The 20923-nt window shown below is 27.0% G+C and overlaps 1 protein-coding gene across 3 annotated transcripts; it reads left to right on the plus strand.

Moving 5' to 3' along the window:
* The first annotated feature begins 176 nt into the window (after window positions 1-176).
* Window positions 177-20923, plus strand: Kcmf1 (Potassium channel modulatory factor 1). 3 transcript variants are annotated; one of them, XM_071180633.2, is made up of 8 exons: window positions 340-727; window positions 817-922; window positions 2420-2587; window positions 7841-7980; window positions 10284-10382; window positions 12059-12218; window positions 16200-16482; window positions 19952-20923. In XM_071180633.2, exons 2-8 carry the CDS (start codon window positions 901-903, stop codon window positions 20502-20504), a joined length of 1425 nt encoding a protein of 474 aa, XP_071036734.1. In that variant the 5' UTR covers window positions 340-727; window positions 817-900; the 3' UTR covers window positions 20505-20923. The 3 variants fall into 3 exon arrangements, with proteins under 3 accessions (XP_015910897.1, XP_015910896.1, XP_071036734.1); XM_016055411.3 differs by lacking the exon at window positions 817-922 and having other exon boundaries at window positions 177-593; XM_016055410.5 differs by having other exon boundaries at window positions 336-922.

The raw sequence follows: 20923 nt of genomic DNA on the forward strand, positions 1-20923 counted from the left end.
AATATTTATCGGAAAAATAGCTTTATTTTCAACTGGAATTGTTTAAAAGAATTTTCCTTAGATCTCAAGGAACTAAATGAATTGGAATTTACTAATCAGAAGTTTTAAAAGGAATTTTTCACAATTTAGAATTTTGCAATAAAGCTTAAAATTCTCACAAAATCTATTCAAAAATCGTTCTCGAGTAACTTTAATATTTAAATAAGCTATCATTTAGACTGCATCGTGATTTAAGTGATATTTTAGATACATTTTTAATATAAAAATTAGAAAATGACTCGATAAGGTAAAAGGCCATTTGAAAGGCTGGAATCTGGCATTGACTATTTTAATCTTTCGACTTGTTTGCAACCAATATGCCGGATATTGAGGCGACTGAAACTGCGCAGGACTCAGATTTAGTGAATGTGTTTTTTGAAGATTTATCTGTGTTCCAATGGAAAATATTAGTTTGAAAAATGTTCTTAACTTATAGCAATTTATGAATTTTCACTCAAAATAAAGTACTTAAAACATTTAACCTAAAAATTATTTCTTTTATCTTGACGTGGCATTTGACTTGTATTCGATACTAGTTATGTCTCGTCATGAAGGTGAGTGAAATTTATTAAAAATGACACAAATGAACACCATAATTCTCGAGTTCTAGCATGATTACACTCCTAATAAACTGTACTCCTTGGTTATCCGTTAAGCCTAAACCTTCAAGTAGTATCTCGGTCGTCAAGTACACCCTTCCTTTTCTTATTGATATCTCTAGTGTTTTCTTATTTTTACTGTCACATATTTCGATAACAGTTTATTTGTATTCTAAAGATTGATGAAACATCAAAATGGATCAAGGTTAAATATTGGGTCTACTATTGCTGTTTAATGAAGCATTAATACCTACATGTTAAAATGTTCGACATTATTGAAATAGGTGAAACCACTGAATATTTTTTAACATTCAAATAAATTCGCATATGTTATCTGTAATTAAATATGTTTCAACCAGTGTATTGAATTATTTTCTGTGTGTTAGGTCAGTAATCTTATTATGGCCGATTGCTTAGATTTCGTTAAAAGTTAATTTATAAAGAGAATTATGAGATTTATATTACTAAACTAAAAATGTATTTTGTTCCGTTTTAAATCTGATGGATTCTGTTTTTCTTTTTATAATAATAAAACATTTCAGTCATTCTACATTTATATAATATCTGTAGTAGGTGTATTTAATCTGTTGTATTTTGATTCTGTGTTAGACTTGATGTTAAAGTTCAGTGTAATATTTATGAACTTTAGTACTCATTAAGTAGTCAATTATTGTTTAAATAAGTCATATGCACATTATTAATATAGTAATTATATCACATGCTAACACATAATGTTTCATGGACTTGTGAAGATGGATTAATCTGAATCTTAAAAAGAAAAGATTATTTAATAGAGAATCTTTTGTTTACTTCTATGCACCATTTTGGAAGCGCAATTTAGTATTAAATTTAGTCTTTATTCTAATTTGGTTTTAATTTCATTATATATCGAATTGTTTTTAAATTTCTATGTAATAAAAATGTTTGAATTTATATAGTCAAAATAAATCCATATAAATCTTATAATTTTGGTGTTTTAAAAAGTGCATCATAAACATCTTTTAAGCAATTAAATTTTATTTTGAACTGTAACTTTATCTATATTTACACACGAATGAATATAATTATAAAAATATAAAAAAAGAATTTTAATGCTAAAATTATGGTTTTATTTGCTGTTATACGAACAATAAGAATTAAAAATCTTTTATTATATATAATTTTTATAAGAACAAAAGCATTTTTTAAAACTATTAATATGTTTTCCTTTTTGCTTTTTAATACAGATTTGTTAAAAATGGACATTTTTGTTTTTAAGACATATAAAAGATTCTCGTGAAATATACTCTCTAAAAAATATGTATTTATTAAAATTGTTATCTTAATTGTATGTTGCGAATAAAATGTCTTGATTTACCATTAAAAAAAACTTATTTCTTTGAAAAAAGAACAGTCTCTTAGGCATTAATTTTGAAATTTTTAATATTGTCAGAAGAATTAGAGCTTGAAAGGCTAAGCTAATTTTAATACATTTAAAAATAATTACTCTTAGAAATAATTGCATAGAATTTCTTTTTGTTTTAACATCCATGAAGAGCAATTCACACAATTTCTTTGTTTTAACATGCATGAAGAGCAATTCACATGTTTTCATTTTAAAATGATTCTACAATTTTATTATTGGCTAGAAAATATTTATAGTGTATCTTAGACTTTTACCACTATATAGCAGCAACAGAAAACCTCAAATGTAAAATTGAGTGTAGAAAAAGTTATACAAATTTAGTAAATTCAAATAAGAAGTTATAAATTTTATTTTATGAATTGCTTTTTATTTTTAGGTGTCAGCTGTGATTCTTGTTTGAAGGGTAACTTTAGAGGCAAGAGATATAAATGTCTGGTATGTTATGATTATGATTTGTGTGCAACATGCTATGAAGCTGGAGCTTCTACTACTCGTCATAATGCTGATCATCCTATGCAATGTATATTGACAAGATCAGACTTTGGTAATTTTATGTGCAAGTTATAATTAGTGTAGTAGTTAAAAGTTAATTTTTTGTCTTGTAGCTTATACATTTTAATTTCTGGTTATTTTTCAATTAAAAATTATAATTTTTTGATAAATTTAAATTATGTTGTAAATTTGCTGAATATTTTTCTGCATTTGAACATAAAAGTTAGCATATGACATTGTATTTCTTTTAAAAAAATTTCTTTCTTGTATTGTATTGAAAATTTTATATTTAGAATTGTTACTTCTTCTATAACTCTTGTTTGGATTTTGTGTTATTACTCTTAATACAAAATGTTCATAAAATATACACCTTTACAAATTTATTAAAATGCTTGATATAATTTTTCCCAATAATGTCTATCTTTTATATCATCCTATGCCTAGTATGGGCTAATCGACCATATGCTGTTTTGCTTTCTATTATAAATCCAAACAGTCTCTAGTGTCAACATCTTTCTGAATAATATACTTTTTGTATATTTTTCTGAGTCAATTTTTCGTATGTTTTTTCTGAAGCTTAAAATAAATATATTATTTTATTCAGAAAAATTCTTTTTTCCTTATTCTTTTCTTTTTTATATCATCCTATGCCTAGTATGGGCTAATCGACCATATGCTGTTTTGCTTTCTATTATAAATCCAAACAGTCTCTAGTGTCAACATCTTTCTGAATAATATACTTTTTGTATATTTTTCTGAGTCAATTTTTTGTATGTTTTTTCTGAAGCTTAAAATAAATATATTATTTTATTCAGAAAAATTCTTTTTTCCGTGCTTGAGATAATTGCACTAAATTTTGTCAACTTTGCTCATAGCTTTATTTACTTATAAAATTTTACGTGAAATTGTGTATGAAAAATTGACCATTTGTTGAAAGTAGTATAAACATTTTATTTAGTGTTTGGTTCCTTTTGTTGTCCAATGTTTAAAGACTTATATAAATTTTTTGTCTGATTTTATTGACATTTAAATTAAAGGTGCACAACCTTTTTGAGTGAAGGGCCACTTCCATAGCAGGTAGATTAATGGAGGGCAGCACACATATTTAGTCATTTTAGCGGCAATTGTGATAATTTTTATCTAAGTATTAGTGTTCTAAGCACTAAGTTTTTTTGTTAGTAAACTTAACATGTTTGTGGAAAATAAGATACTTTTAATTATTTTAATTTATTTAAAAACTTATACTTCAAAAAAAAAAAAAAAAAAAAACTTGATCCATTTTTCACAATATATAATTTATCAAATATATGCATAAATATTGTGGGGGGGGGGTATAAATTCTTACCAAAGGGAAAAAAAACTGTAGAGCTTACTGAATGAAAAATATATACTCATTTTATAGAGCAATATAAATTTGAATTAAACATTTTTATAAGAGAAAATTCATGTTAAAACAAAAATTAAAACAAATCTTTTATAGTACAAAATAAAATTCAATATTTATTTAGTATTAATTCTATTTCTGGAAATTTGAAATAGAAAACTTTTTGTTTTTAGTTTTTTTCCTTTAAAAAATCACCTAAGCTAATAAAATTTTTAAAGCAAATTAAATTACAAACAGTAAGCAGTTTATTTCAAATTTTTCATGGTGCAGTAACATTGCATTAAAGTATCAGGATTTTAAGTGATGTCAATGATGTACAAATGCATGGTGCCCACTACTGAAACAATGAAAAAATAACATATTTTGAAGAAATAAGCAAAATTCGAGTTAAAATTCGCATGTCATAATAAAAATCAGGATTTTAAAAACTGTGCAACTGCATAGCAGAAACTGCGGGAAAAAATGATTAAAAAACAACTTGAAATTATATTGCAACCGGTACAAATGGAATGCATCAAAAAGTGATCAATTATATGAAAGATTTATAATTCACGAGACGTAATATTGTAATAAATGTATCGGGAATTTATGAACCACGCATAAATTTCAAGTTAATAATGTCACAAAACAATCTACACGTTGCTTGGATTTATGATGAAATTTAAAAAAAGTGTCAAAAGGGGATTATTTAAATGGGCAATTCAAAATTTGCATGACTGGGGGCCGCAATAGTCTAGACTTTTGATGCTATCTGAAAATCCATGGACACGAAAGCAACAGGATTTACGTGTTATAGTAACGTAAAAAAAAAAAAGAGATTTTCAAAAATATGGAAAAACGTTCCAATAACTTTGCTTAAAAAACATTTAAATTGGCTCAAATAAAGCCCGTCAAAAAGTGATAAATTTGATGCACGATTTGTATTTCAGGCGACGTAACATTGTAATAAATGTATCGAGAATTTATAAACCACATGGAATTAGTAGTTATAAATGCTAAAATAAGATCTAAACGTCACTTAGATTTATGATGAAATTGGAAAAAGCAAAGTGAGCCAAAAAGTGATTATTTAAATGTGCGATTTGAAACTCATGTGTCATAATAATATTTTAATAAAAATTCTGGATTCTCAAAATCACATGGTAAAGTGTAGCACTAACTGCCTTTTAAAGAAGTCATTGAAATTTATGATAAAATTTGTAGGTACAAATAAAGAAAGTGAAAAATTAGATGCACAATTTATAGCTCACAAATTGTAATAAATGTGTTGGAATCTTGTAAACCACATGGAAATAGGTAATTATAAATGCCTAAATACAATTGAAACGTCACTTGGATTTATGATGAAATGACAAAAATTACTCAAATTTGAATTTCGCGTATTGTAATATCATATTAACTATATTGGGTCTTTTGAAACCATGTGGAATTTTGCAGCCATAACCAGTGTAAAAGCAATTGAAAAACAACATGGGTATACAGTAGAATCAGTGCAAATTGTGAGCACATTAAAAAATTATGAGTCAAAAGTATGCGATTCAAAATTTTATTTTCTAAAAAAAGAAAAAAAGTTTCATTTAGTTCAGAAGCCCCTGTGGGTCGCACCTCGGCAGTCGTTGGGCCGCAGGTTGTTTGCAGGCCGCTGGTTGTGCATCCTTAATTTGAATGATAATGAACTTCCTATTTTTATTGCACTCAGACCCTGATTTAATGATTCTCTATTTACTGAATCTTAGGATTTAATAAATTTTTCTTTTATCCCTATTAATATGAAAGCTAAATAAATCTCAATGCAACAGATTTTTAAAAAAAATTTCGGGCTTTTGTGATGAATTTTTTTTAACATTTGAATAAAATTTTAACTCAGACATTTCTTCATCTTCACATAAGCTTATGAAGAGATAAAAGATAAAAAATTTTCTTGTTAATTATTTTCCAGCTCTCAATCATGTCATTTTTGCTTTTTCCTGCAAATTGTACAAATGCGTGTGTTTCAGTCACTAGATATCGTTAATATTCATTCTACTAGAATTGGTTATGAGAAAAATAGCATTGTTTGGAGAAAAATTCAGAGAAAAGATAAAGAGCCAACTTTTTGATTGCTCTGTATTTTGAGAGATATTCTTGGACCAAGTTTGAGAAAAATCTTGTAGAAAGTGAATTTCCAGACACTAAGAAAATGAACTAGTGCATTCAGAATTAGCTTCTTTTTTTGTTGTTGATCTGTTTAATAAAAAGTGTACATCTTCTAATTTTGGTTATTTTGGTGTTTATATATTTGTCTGTTAACATAAGTGCTGAAATTTATTTTTTATTTTTGACCCTAATATTGGTAAAAAAGCTTGATTTATCAAGCAATACTTTCATTTTTAGAGAATTCATTAAATCTGGTTTTGACTATATTTTTATGTTAGAAAGTCATAAAATGTTTTTCTACAATCCAGCTATTAATTTCAGTTTGATTTTCTTACTATATTGGTTATCAGGTTTAAACCTATTAAGCTATTTTATTTAAAAATAAAAAGTTAAAAGGAGTTAGAATTTAAATTTATAACTTTTACTTTATAAAAGTACAATATTCCAGTTTGCATTTCACTAAAAGAATATTGTTTTGCTTTTAGATCCTTTTATTTACTGAATCATTATTTTTGTGACAGAAAATATCAAAGCAATTTGTCCTAAACTTTGTTTCAAACATTTCAGTTCAATTATTGAAAATATTGAAATAAAAAATTAATTAATTTTAAATGGTTTGGAAATAAATTATAATAATTGAAGTAATGTATATATAGTTTAAAATTTAGTATTTTATTAGCCTCAGTAGCAGTGCTGGTGCTGCTAAATCTTTTTTTATGCAATGTATTGAAATGTAGTCTGCTAAAGGTTTTTTTTCCTTTATTAGGCAGACACTGTTATTCTAAGCTTTTGTTTCCTTACTATTATACCATGACTTTGTGCAGGAAAAGGGTAAACAATATATGCGAAGTAGTTCTCAAAACTTTCTCAGTATGGTGCAGTTTAATGTGTGATTTGCAAAATCAAATACTGCCTGCTTTTGACTATAGTAATGTAAAAATGAAAATTTTTGGGCAATAAGTTTTTTTTTTTTTTTTAATATTTGGTATATGTCCAAGCACACTAAATAGTTTGGGGGAGATTCAGACATCAAAGGGAAAATTTTAGGTCCAGTTAAAAAAAAGAAAGCTATATTTTCTGTTAAATATAACACAAATTTTATATCAATTTGTTTATTTATTAGTTTGAATTCCTTAATTTTTTAGAGTCACCTTAAATTTAGTTTTATAAATTATTGCAATATATTTTGATTTTTAAAATTTAACACATATGTTAATTTTTTCAAGAATTGTGTAAACAAAATTAATTAATTTTTCTTTTTAAAGAAAAAGTTGTCAAAATTTTTCAAGTATAACTTTATAAAAATATTTTGAAAAGTTTATTGTAACTGAAAGAAAAAATGCTATAATTTTGCAAAAAATTTCAAACCAAAGACCTATTGTTTCTGTGGAAATATAAGGCTCTGCGAATTTTCTGTATCTCTGCTTATGTCTGTGTACATCAAGTTCATTGAAATCTGAGTTATACTTCATATAAAACTCCCCAATTTTTGTAGATATTTATAATAATAAAAAAACAAACACATTTTCTATCCATCTATATAAGTTTTTATGTGTAGGTATTCGATTTTAAGATCTTTAATCTATTGTCTCCCAGAAGACTTATTTTCCTATTATGTTTCTTATTGCTAATTTGTTCTAAAGATTGATATGAAAATGCTGTTAAGACTGGCATTTGAATATAACAAAAATTATTTTTATGTTTTAACTATCATAGCTAAGCTTTTATGTATGCATGTATTTTGATTATAACTATTTTGCTTCAAGTAATAATTTTTTTTTAAAGATTTATATTATGGAGGGGAAGCAGCATCTGTTGAACATCCTCAGTCATTTACGTGCCCTTTTTGTGGTCGAATGGGTTTAACTGAATCTGCTCTGACAGAACATGTTTCTGCTGAACATTCTGAATCGTCTGCAGAAATTGTAAGTTTTGTATTTTGTATCTTAACAGAAATTAAAAATTATAAACAAACGAAGAATTGAAATTTAAATATTGATATTACATTGTCTGTTCTTTAGGTTATGACATACTTTCAAATTGTTCCAGATTATGAATATCAGTAGTTTCAATATTATAAGGGAATGAATTAGATATAGGAAAATCCAACTCCCCCCCCCCCCAAAAAAAAGAAGGGGAAAAAATTATGAAAAATAAAATCAAATCATGAATTAAAGTTTGGAAACTTAGTTTTTCAAAACTTAACTGGTGCAAAAAAAGGTGCATCTTTTTTTCAATGATTAATTTACTTATATTTTATACTTATAACTTATATTTCTAACTTTATACTTATAACTTATATTTATAACTTATATTTATAACTTATAAGCTTTTCTTTGCTAAAGATAGAGGTTTTTAAGAATCAATTAATTTTTCGTTCTACATTGTTCCCAGTTAACATCTGATTAGGGAAGAAACTATTGACCCTTTTATTATTTCCTTTTTAAGCGTTAGAAAAGTCTCAGGGGGTGTAAAAAAACTCTTGCAGGTATGTGATTGTTCTGGTAATTTGCAGAATTCAGCTTATCTCAAGACCGCTGATTCACAATTTATATATCGACCAAATTTTCTCAGAAATCCGCTAACCTAAAATTTAAATTTAGTTGCTTATACAAATTGAAATTAACTAGGCATTTATTCGGCCCTTACCAGCACATTTTTTTTAAGAGTTTCATTCACATGCGATAACTAAACTTATATTTTAATAGCTATTTTGTTGCTAATTCCGATTTGAAACAGAAAAAGTATTTAATTAATATGGTACATATGCCTTCTTTTTTATTTGGTAACAGTCAGATCAAACTAATTTCAATTTGATATTACGACATAAAATTTTTTAAACTTGTATTTCATTAATCATTTTGCAACGCGCTTGATACCATCATAAATATGTGTTTCAACCTTTTTTTTTTTGCAGTTAATTTAATTTATTTTCTCTTGGTTTTTAAAATTTTGATGTTATCATGATACGTAAAAATTTGAGTAATCAGTTTTTGATGCGCTCAACTTGTGTCGGTACCATCGTTAATCAATGTGGAGTTTCAATAGTTTTATGGGCTATTATTGCCATGAATTTTCTCAGGCGTTTTCTTTTTTAAAAAAATCCCTCTATTATTTATACATCATTATTACGACACACAAAATTCAATGTATGCATTTATTAGTCTAATTTTGACGAGATGATTTTGCGATAGACTTTTTCCCAGTTTTTGCTGAAATCCGTGTGGTTTCTTATGCTTTGATATTTTCATATGATATTATTAAGAAATGAGAAATTTGTATAGTGCACTTGAATAATTTGACTATGTTCAATTTGTGTAAATTCCATGTGGCGTTACAATTGGCTCTTTTTGGTGGCAATTTCTGTTGATATCCACATGGTTTTTTAAAATCCCATTGATATTATGATACAGGAAATTCAAATTGCGGACCTTACTATTCACTATTTGACGCTTAATTCCATCATTTTTTTTTCAAAATTTTTTTCGACTGTTATTGCTATTGATTTTAGCATATTTTTAAAATCTCGATATTTTTTATTATAACACATAAATCTTGAAATGTAAATTTGATTAACCCCTTTTTGATGCATCCGAATCATGTGATTTCAGCTTATATACATGTGGTATTATCTTTTTTCAGTTATTACTATAAATTAAAATTTTTTTTGTATTTTGGGATGACGACTTGTGAAATGCGAATTTTTGTTCGTTCTCTCTTCAATTTTATAAATGTTACTTTTGTGCATAGAAACGACAGTCTTTTATTTGTTTTCTATGCACACGAAAATATAAAAGCAGGCACTAAAAAATAGAAAATAAAAAATTTCAGATAATTTTTTCTTCCAGAAATCACGTGTCTGCTTTTGGCTTAATGTATTTGAAAAGGTGTTGGGGGTCTTGGATCTTCCCTTTGATATTAGGGACTTATTTAGCTTCTTTTTTTTAACTTTAAACCAAAAATATTGGAGTTTAATTTTTAAATGGGTTGGATTTTTAAGTGAAGTCTGAATGATATCTGGAATGTCAAGTGATCTTTTTTTTTATTGCGTAGACACTTGATTTTGCATCATTGGCATCCATTTATCTGTGATGCATGGAGGCCAATTGAGTTGCCAAAAAAGTAAATGCTGTGGAAGTTCATCCATTTTATTTCTCAAAAATGCTATTTTAATTCAAAGAGAGTATTGAGCAAGAAAATTAATATTTTATGATTTTATTTGTTGTAGGTATGTCCTGTCTGTGCTTCACAACCAGGTGGTGAACCAAATCACATGACTGATGATTTTTCTGCACATTTAGCTCTTGACCATCGGAATAGAGATATTATATCCTTTTCAATATATCTCATATTTCAGAATTGTTAAAATGTTTTCGTATTCATGCTTGATTTAAAAATAGTTCATATTTTATTACTATTAATCATATAAATCATATATTTAGTGAGTATTATATTTCATATTTACTATTAATTATTATTTTCATATTATGCAGTGTAGTGTTAAAGTTATTAATTATGTATATATTATTTTAACAAAGAAATAATAATTGTATTTCCTGACTTTTTTTTTAAGTATAAGAATAATTAAAGAAGAAGGTAATCACAAGTCAAATTTTTTTTCTTCTTCTTCTGGGCATCAATTTCTATGATTTTTTAAGATGTTTGAGAAACCTATTTTTGAGTTGAAAAAGCTAAACTTTAGATTTTTTTGCACCATTTTTTTCCAAATTATACACTTTTGAACTTGTAGAAATTCTCAATTTTCTTTTTACAGTTTTAAAATTTTTAAACAGCTATAACTTCAGAATTATTTTACCTTAAGAGCTAAATTTCATCTTATAAGTATCAGTAAATTTGCTCAAAAAACGAAATTTATTTGCGTCGATCTGCTAATAAAACCAATTTGCTCCAAAACCAATATTTTTTCTGCTCCAAAATCAGTATGCTGCTGTTCTATCCCTGCTATAGTTCCCCCACCCCCCAACATTTAGCCATTTTGCAAAAAAACCTGTCTGCTTGAATACAAGTTATTAATGTATTGTTTTTGCTGTATTAATAAGCTATACTAGTCTAAAGAGTGTTTCTACATTGTTTTATTGAAAGACTTTAGGTGTTTTGTGATTTGTGTAGATTTTAATTTCAATTGGAATCAGGCTTTTGAATTTTATGGAAAAGTTCAATTTCTTGATATAGTTCAATAACCTCCTATCTCTCTTGTACTCTTTTCATTTAGTAACTTTTACTGAAATAACTAAATAGTTACTAAAGTTACAACCTTTTATTTTAGTAACTTTTTTTTGAAGTTTGAAGATGAATCCCTATTTTTATTTATTTTTTAGTAATAGATAGAATTATTTGCTGGTATTTAAATTTAAATAATATATATATATATATTTTTTAAGATTAGTATTGTTAATCTTCATATTATACAAAACAAATTTTGAAGCTTAACATAATTATTTTGTACTATAGAAAACGATTGCAATTAAACTGAAAAATATTGTATTGACGCTATAGAATAACATCAATGTGATATGGCATCACTGCTCTTGTGTGAAGTCTTATAATTGCTCTAAACAATTTTTTCTGTATCTGTCAAATTTTTATTTGTAATTTACTAAAAAAAACTCAATAACTTTTCATTATTTTATAAATTTTTATGGTAACGTATTCTAAGGTCATACGCTTGTATATTATTTTTAGCATATGCAATAACAAATCTTGTGCATCTTGTTTGAAAAATTCTTGATGTCGGTCAACAATACAGTTATCATACCATACAGTTTTTAAATGTTTATTTGATAGAAAATAATATATATTATTATTATATGTAAGTAAAGCAATTTTAAGTACTTTTATCTAGTTTCTCATTTGCCATTTTTGAAAGTAGTCTTGTCATGTTCCAAAAAATTTTTAGCCTTGATTTTTTTTAAAATTCCAAATATATTGGCCCACTATGTCACCTGATAATGTTATGATTTATTTTTCTTAACTAATTTTCACCAAGATGAGACAATTAGTTCAAGACATGTTCGAAGAATTCCACATGCTGGAAGAGGAATGAGCAGCAATCGAGCTCGGAGATCTCAGATGCAATTTACTTCAGCCGGAGGCTTAGCATCCCTTTCTCCAAATAATAGAGATTCAATGGATCCAATAGCTGGTATGTTAACCGTGCATAAATCAAAAACCATTAATTTTTTTATGTATTGTAAACAGAAGTACTTTATTTTTTATGAATGTCTCTTATTGTATACATATAGATCTTAAATAAAAATCTTTGAAAATTGATGGGTATTACACTTAAGTATAGAAAGTGGACATATGAGATATTATATCTCCTTTTCTATAGAAACTCGGAATTTTAAAATCTTATTTATACATCTTCTATCAAAATTTTTAGATAGATTTAGTCAATTCTGGTCAAAGATATAATCCTATTTATAATTTTACACTCCTGTCTAAATCTGTAGCTCTTTCATATGCAGGGCTGATTGTGCTCCAGAAAAAATCTGGATTTCCGGATTTTTCGCTAACAGTGATCCGGAAGTTTCTGGAGATCAAAGTTCCAGATGTTTAAAGAAATCATTGATCACAGAAGTTTCCGGAAATCAAATTTTCAAAGGTGGAACTTAAAAACACAGTTTATTTTATTTGTTTGTAAGGGAGAGCCAGAGATATACTTCATAAGCTTATATTCATGATTAATATTCATTTTTTATTAGTAAATAGTTGTTGTAATCATAAACTCAAGAAAGAAAGACATATTTGTAAATTTTAATCACTTCTCCAGGTCATCATAGGTATGTGTAAATGGTATAGATATGTGTAAATTTTTTAAAATATTTTAAGTAAACTAAGAAATATTGAGAAAAAGAAAAAAAAACCTTGTTTAAATTTTTTTCAATTTCAACTTTTTTTTTAACTCAAGAAATTTTCCGGAATTTTGACTTGGGCTCACAATCACCCCTGCATATGTATTGTTAAAAGTGTACTAAAACGAGAATACTGATTATGACTTTCCTTTCTTTGTGGGATGGTTTTATTTCGGTTCGTTTGTTTAGATCTGCTGAATGATGACAAGGACTTTTCATAATATATACATTTATTTTGGGAGTTTTGACTATTAAGGTTTAAAATTAAATACGAAAATATACATGTGCTACATAACATAAAAATTCTGGAGCTCCATTGCTCCCTTCTGCATCTATACTCTCTCAACATCCAATCTATATTAAAAATCCCTTTTTCTAAACGATAAAAGTCCTTTGCTTCACCTAACTCCCCCACTCTAGGGGAACAACACTTCCTGTGTCCCTCACCCTCTGACCCTCAGGTCAGGGGTCAATCAAACGCATGGGATAGGAATCAGAATCCTGACACTGATTATCAATCAAAGAGAAGTGGTAAGATTTTTCTAAAAGAAATTAGATTTAAATTAGGAAGAAGCTTCTAAAACTTTTTGTTTTTATTTAAAAGTATATATTTTATTCTCATTTGCTAGTTGTCTTTTTATTTATTTCAATTAAAAATAAGGCTTAAGTTTTAAAATTGAGCTGGGAAATTGTCCAGATATTGTATATCTTTTTTATTCTACCTAATATCTTGTTTCAGAAATTTAGGACTTATGAAAAATACAGCTTAATTTTTCTTTCTTGAAATTATATAAGAGTTAATATTGTAATTTACTATTTTGAAGATGCAGTTATTAACCAAATCTTGTATTATTTCATAGTTTTGGATTGCTCATTTTATGCAGTTAATGTAAAATAATTTTAATTCAATCAGCAATTCAAGAATCACAGAATTTTTAAAAGAAGTGAATTAAGAGATCATTCGCAAATTGCATTTCACTTAAAAATGTTTGGTTTAATTTAAAATAACTGTAATACTTCTCTAATTAAAAATTATTTACTGAATTACGCTTTTAACAGAATTCTAAATTATGTCATTGACTCTTTATAAAAATTAAATCCAATTAAGAGTTAAATTAATAATGCAATTTTAAAACATCTTAAAATAAGTTCACGAATTTTCATTTAAGGTATTTTTCTTCTTTTTCTTTACCCACTATGTGCTGTTATCAATTCATTATATTAAATTATCAGCTGGTATCCCTTGATCATATTGATTGAATTCACGAAAAGTTCAATCTGAAGGTATTCCAAGAATAGCACTCCTGCTCACTTAACATTGTCTTCAATCAAGTTTAATTTATAAGGTATTAAATGTATTTTGGAGTAAATTTTCTTTTTAAAATTATGATTCTATAGTAAAATTTGTAATTAACGTTTTCGTTTAATTTATAGTAAAGTTATAAAACACGTTTCTCGAGTTTCGCATTATCATGTGTCCAACTTTTTTCCTTTTTTCAAAATTGTTGCATTATTTGTGTATTAAAGCTTAAGAAAATGTATATATATATATATATATATATATATATATATATATATATATATATATATATATATATATATATATATATATATATATATATATGTGTGTGTGTCATCAGAAAAATTTTCTTTTTGTGGAATGCTAGTCACACATAGCTGGTAACTATCCTGAAAGTTCCAGAGAATATCTGGAAATTAATGTGTGCCTTGGATGTTCCGCTGAACGTCAGTTTTATCCAAAAAAATAAACCCAACAGCTATTTTCATCCTTCCCCACCAATGAAATCACTTAATAGTATTTCTGCTTTCGCTTGTCGTTCATTACCGCTTGATTTTATCACCCGATGGACACCTGTATTTTTCTGCTTTTACTCTACACACTTTGCATATACTGCTGACTTTATTGTAGTAAAAGTGCTTGATTTTGTATCCTGATGTTTGATGCTATATTTTTGCTTTCGTTCATTGCTCTTAAACACTTTATTTTTTTTTCCTGGTGGAGAGAGGTGTTTTTGGCTTTCACTTGGCGCTTTTTGCCATTGCGTATGTCTTCAAAACCGGAAGAAGAAAATTGAAGAAGTTTTTAAAGAATTATGCAGCCAATTTTAATAAATCGTAAAATCAGTTATTTATCACTTTTTCTGACACATTCACATGCTTTTTCTAAGTCTAATAATTTCAGTTCGATGCTATTGTGGTACCCCATATGATTTATCGCTTTTTTGCAGTTATAACAAATATTTATAACTTCTTCTCAAATTCTGCATGGTTTCTTAAAGTGCAATATTAATTCAATGTGTAGAATTTTGAATACGAACGATCACTTATAACGTTCTATATTCTGTCATAAATTCAAATAATTTTGTGATTGATTTTTTTTTCTTCTGTTACTCATTATTTATCTTCTTTTGTTTTACTTTTACTTTCATTTTCTAAAGTGCCAATATTTTAAATATGATGCTAATATGATCTGCAAAGTTTGAGTTGAGCATTTTGATAATAATTTTTGACATGCAATTTTGAAATCATACAAATCTAAATGGTTTTGTCTATTTCCATGGATTTTCTTGTAGTTTTTAAATTACTAATGATTTTTATATAATATTATTATGACATGCAAAGTTTTCAAAATATGAGAATTTTGCACATTTTGAAACCGCTTTATCAAGTGTGTGAATTTATTACAGTTATATATTTTTTAGCTTGTACTGTTTCTGTTTAAAAATTAAGAGTTTTTTTTTTTTTTTTTTAGATTGAACTAAGAACCTTGAATATTAAGAGTACATTTTGAAAAGTACTCTGATGAAATAACTGTTAACCAATGATAATTCTTTTTATAGTTAAGATGTTTTGCTGTAATGCTCCTGCAATGTTACTAGATCTGGTTTCATAATTTAAATTTTATTCAATATTGACAGTCTATAATCTTACTATTAATTTGCTACATGTTTCTAAACATAATTATGTTCTGCATGGAAAGAATTTAGATAATTGGTACAACTGTGAATCAACCTGAATATTTTTCATTTATTATGCAAGAATATGTTTGGATTTCTTTGTAACAACTTAAGCAATGTAGTAAATATCAAATAGACTACATATTCATAAGCGTATACTTTTATGTTGAATGCTTCTGTTAAACTTATTAAGTTTTTAGAATAGTTCTTATGAAGAAGTTAATATTCATTTATTATTTCTTGTGAGATATTGATTTCTCATTTGCGCATTAAAATTTTTTTTCTTTCTAGAGCTACTTTCACAGCTATCCTCTGTACGTCGTTCCAATCTTGCTCAATCGAACACTACTTCCCAACTTCAACAGCTTCAGATGCAGTTGCAATTGGAACGGCAGCAAGCACAAATGGCTAGGCAGCAATTAGAAAGATTGCCCCGTCGCCAAACTGTGACCACAAGCATTTCTGCTTCAGCCGGTGCAGGGGGTAGCAGTGCGCTACAAACCCATTTTACTGTTTCTCTTGATTCTTCTAGTCCTTCATCGGCCTCTTCTGGACCACAGTTCCTTTTATCAAGGTGAGAAAAAAAATTCCGGGGTTTTAAAATAATATCTTTTGAAATATCTTTTTTTCCCCCATTAGATTAGAGATTACAATTCTCTTACTTAAAAAAAATCTCTGTTTACTTTTTGCAAAAATTGTCCGTATTTTAACTAATTTAATTTCTTGTGTCTTTCACTTGAGGCAATAACTGTCTTTAAAGTAACAAGTTTGAGAGAGCCTCTTAATGGTAATAAGGACAGAAAAAAGAGTGAATGAAAGTAAACTGACAAAGTTTAAGCATTTAAAAAATTCTTCATAGAAACAAATTGTAGGTAGGTCGTAATAAAAAAAGTATGAATATCCTCTTCAGCTAATTATTGTCCTAATAATATACTGAAACTACTTTCCATATTTTGCACAACTTATGAACTGTTGTTGTAATTTTAAATCAATTTGCATTCTAAAAAATACTAATTTATGTAAGTGGTTTTTCTTTAAATGAGTACAATTTCAAATTGTCAATTTGTTAAATCAATAAATAAATAATAATTTTTTTAGAATCATTCTCTATCTTTTATTTTATAATAAATCAGGGACTAATCTTTTGAAGTTCAAATAGTTTTTTAGTGCTTGACTTTAATTGTTAAGAATCAAATGTTCACTTTTTTTAAAAATTTCTTTTATCTTTGTTATATAAGTTTTGTTTTATTTTAATGTTTTTTAAAAATTTCTTTCTATTTTCTGTTAGGAGTATCAAAATTTAGCATCAAACATTTTAATTGAATTTAACATTGTAATCAAATTTTTAAGCAAGTTTAAAAATATAAACTGTTAAAAAATATTACTAATATATACTTTATTTCAACTGTTATGGCTAAATTACCCCTATGACTAAATATTCTTATTACTCTTTCAACCTTATTCCTCTTATGGAAAAAAGGGGAATTTTTTTTTAATACATGGAGATAAAATTTAATACTTTGATAAGAAGACTTTAATCTGATTATATCAAAAAGCTACTTTTTTAAAAAATGAATAATGTAATCGTAATGAGAAAATGATTGTGTTGGAATAAGTGATAAATAAATTTTCGGATCTAAATTAAAATAGTTAATAATTTTTCAAATTTGTGAAATATTTTTTAATTTTGAAACTAATTTGTATATGCTCTTAATTAAAAAAAAAAAAAAAGTAGTATTATTTGAAATTATTCTACAAATTCTAAATGCTATAATTTTGTATGCATATGTATATATTGTATGAAAAAATATTAGTTGTGCTACTGATGTGGATAATATATATGAATGCGCAAACGCTGTTTGCAAAAAACTTGTTTCATTCATAAAAAATTTTATTGTATTTTTCATTATAATAAATAATAGAAAGGAAAAGGCTACTAAGATTTTAGATATGAAAAAAGTCAAGTTTAAGGTGAAACAAGGTTAATCAATAACTTGTTTTATGTCTTCAATCAATTGCTAAACTTATATACAGGTTAGAACTGAGCCATACATCAATGCATCTGAATATCCATGTTATTCAATCATTCTCGATGTTAAGATTGGCATTTTTCTTTCTTTTTTCAAGCATCGGAAGTTCCGATTTCCCCACAATGTGCTTTGCGGTGCATTACTGGCATCAATGATAAGGCACATATAATAATAAGCATTGTTCCTGATAGTGCATCAATGGTTTTAAGCGTGCATGAAGAACAATTCTCTCATTCAGATATCAATGACTTGAAGTTCTCGTGATTAGCTTTTTTCTCCCCCGAATCTTAAGTTAACTGTGGTTGCCTTGGTGATTATGGTTATCTTTCTCCATGTTTCTTCCATCGATTCATCAAGCAGAAATATAAGTTTGGCTAACACAATTTTTCTCACTGTGACTGCTAATAATTGAGAATCAAAATGTTGTTGAATCTCTGTTTTCAAAACGTGCTTTCTTTTATTTTTGCAAAACCTCTGATGTTTTTATTTTTACAATTAATCCTGCGATTTATCATTTTTAACCACTATTTTGCTGAAATGTACATTTTTAATTATTGAAAAACAATAATCATTGTGTGAAAATTAAAAAAAAAAATGTAATTTTTATTAAAATTGCAACAATAAATGTGAATTTTTAATATTTTCCTTTTTATTCAATGATTTTTTTACCCATTCATTTTTATAAATTAAATATTGATAGTAATGTACTAAATTTATGAGGGAAGGGTGTGACTAGGAAGTCGCACCTTTTTGGCTTTAGCTATTCTCAAATTTTCATTGTTCCCAATTCATCACCAGCAAAGTTTTTTATTTTTCTGTTGATAATGAATTTTATAAATGCTGCCTCAATGTGTGTTTAAATTTTCATTTTATGTTTATAATTTTTTAACTTTGCTGCAGGCTTGCCTCGGCTATTCCGCCTTTTCCTTTCTTTTCTTTTTGTTTTCAATGTGTTATATCACTGATATGATTTATTGATTTTTTTAAATTTTTTAAATTGAATTTATTGTTGATAACTCGACAAGTTTATAGCATTTTTTGACACTTTTTATGTTGGGTATTTGAGGATTGAGTTAATTACGAAAATGTAATTGTCTTAATCCTCAAACATAAATTGCAAGAATTCAAAATTGCGTAATACCAAATATTAATCATTAATGTAACATAAATTTGCAATGTTAGAGTGACGATACATCGTGATGCCAAAATCTTAACATCGCTCAGTCCTAGCTGGTATGTGAAATAATCAATATTGAGTTTTATAAAAATGGAATCAGTTTTTTTTTAAAAAAATCAGCTATTTTTGAACAAATTTCATCATAATTAGGTAGCAATACAAGGGTTAAAACTAATTACAAAAATTAATAAATTACTTGTTCTAAGTTTTTTTGTTTGAGGTTTTCTGTTTATAAGAAGTTTTTCATTTAATCTTAGTCTGGGTGTGCATGCGAAATTTTGTTAGTACTTTATTATAAAAAAAGTCCTAAATGCCTATAAAAATGTTATTTTTGAATTGTTTTATTCTGATGAACAATTAAAAACATTAATTGGCTCTAAATATTATATACATAAAAACTTTTTTAGTATGGTTTAAAATTACTGAATTAAACATTGTATCTTCTGATGAACACTACATGGAACACTGCTTCTTATCAATTTATGACTAAAGCCTTATTTTAAGTAACAATGATATAATTTTGAGTTAATACTTTAGTTTTTAATTTAGTAACAAATTTATTTAGCTCACTCATTCATTAAAATCTCGTGATATTGCATAGTGTACCAGCAAATAACTTTTGCATATCTTATTTTATTATGCTATAAAGTGTGCTATGTTTTCTGAAATTATGCTGGCTAATTTTTTAAACTTAAGATATTTTATTTTTCAGAATTTAAACTAGAATGTTTAATCGTATCAGTAATTAAAACATCTTTTCTTTTTCTATTTTATTTTTCATAATTATTTTTGGTTAATATAAGATGATATATTTTACCATTTATTTTCATTTTCAGATGCACTGACCCCGTCATTACTGAAGGTGAGCAATTAGCCCAAGAAATTGAGCATGCAGAACGTAGTCTATTTGTCCAAGAACTCTTACTCAATACATTAGGCGAACAATTTAATAATGAAGAATTAGACAGTCTTGTTAAAGTAATTGATCTGAATTCAAACGGAGAAGAGGCAAACCAATATCCCGATGTTAATGATAATCACGGTCCTCGGAGAGAACCCATAAGTGCCATAGCAGAGTCTGGTTCTCACTCTGTGCAATCTTCTAATGTTGAAGAAATACGGCAACCTCGAAGCAAAGAAGAGCCTCCAGCCCAGCGTCCTCCACAACAGGGTAGGATTCATAATCGCGGTGCTGGCAATAGTTACAATAATCCAATTGGAAGAGGGGGTACATCACAACGAGCTAACAACAGGGATGCTTTGAGCAGCGGAGGAAGACCCATTGGTAGGACAAGTAATAGGGAAAGGGGTACATCGCCTACTAGGAGAAAAGCTCTAAGACAAGTAGATGATAGAAACAAAACTACTGAGCCTCCACCTCCTCATTGATATTTAATTTGTCTTTGAGAGAATGAACTTGAACTGCCTCTTTTTTCATTGTGTTTCTGAGTAATAAGACATTATTAGAACTTGAGGAACTTGCTTTCTAAAAAACAAAAACTACTTGGACTAAGAGATTACAAAAAATAAATAAACACTTCATTTGGCATGCTGTTGTTTAATTTTTATTCAGCATGTTACATGTTTAACAATGCAGATTTGTCCATATAAAAACAAAATCCAGATTAAGTATTTAAATAAAGTTATGTTATGATTCACCTTTTCTCATTGCTGAAGTACATATTTTTGAGTGAAAATGGTTTGTTGCAGTATAGTGAGAATGTATTTACATACTTGTAAAGCCTTGTATACTCTAAATTATAAAGTTATGCTTTAAAAATCAAAATAAATGACAACAAAAAACTGTC

The sequence above is a fragment of the Parasteatoda tepidariorum genome, chromosome 3 (assembly GCF_982258835.1).
Source record: "Parasteatoda tepidariorum strain Cologne lab strain chromosome 3, Ptep-v5.0, whole genome shotgun sequence".
NCBI lineage: Eukaryota > Metazoa > Arthropoda > Arachnida > Araneae > Theridiidae > Parasteatoda > Parasteatoda tepidariorum.

Excerpts from the sequence above, each read along its gene's own strand:
- Kcmf1 (XM_016055410.5), top strand. The coding sequence starts at position 901 with ATGTTCGACATTATTGAAATAG. Across the intron at positions 7,981-10,283 it reads CTGAATCGTCTGCAGAAATT|GTATGTCCTGTCTGTGCTTC; the intron begins GTAAGTTTTGTA and ends TATTTGTTGTAG. Across the intron at positions 12,219-16,199 it reads TTCAATGGATCCAATAGCTG|AGCTACTTTCACAGCTATCC; the intron begins GTATGTTAACCG and ends TTTTCTTTCTAG.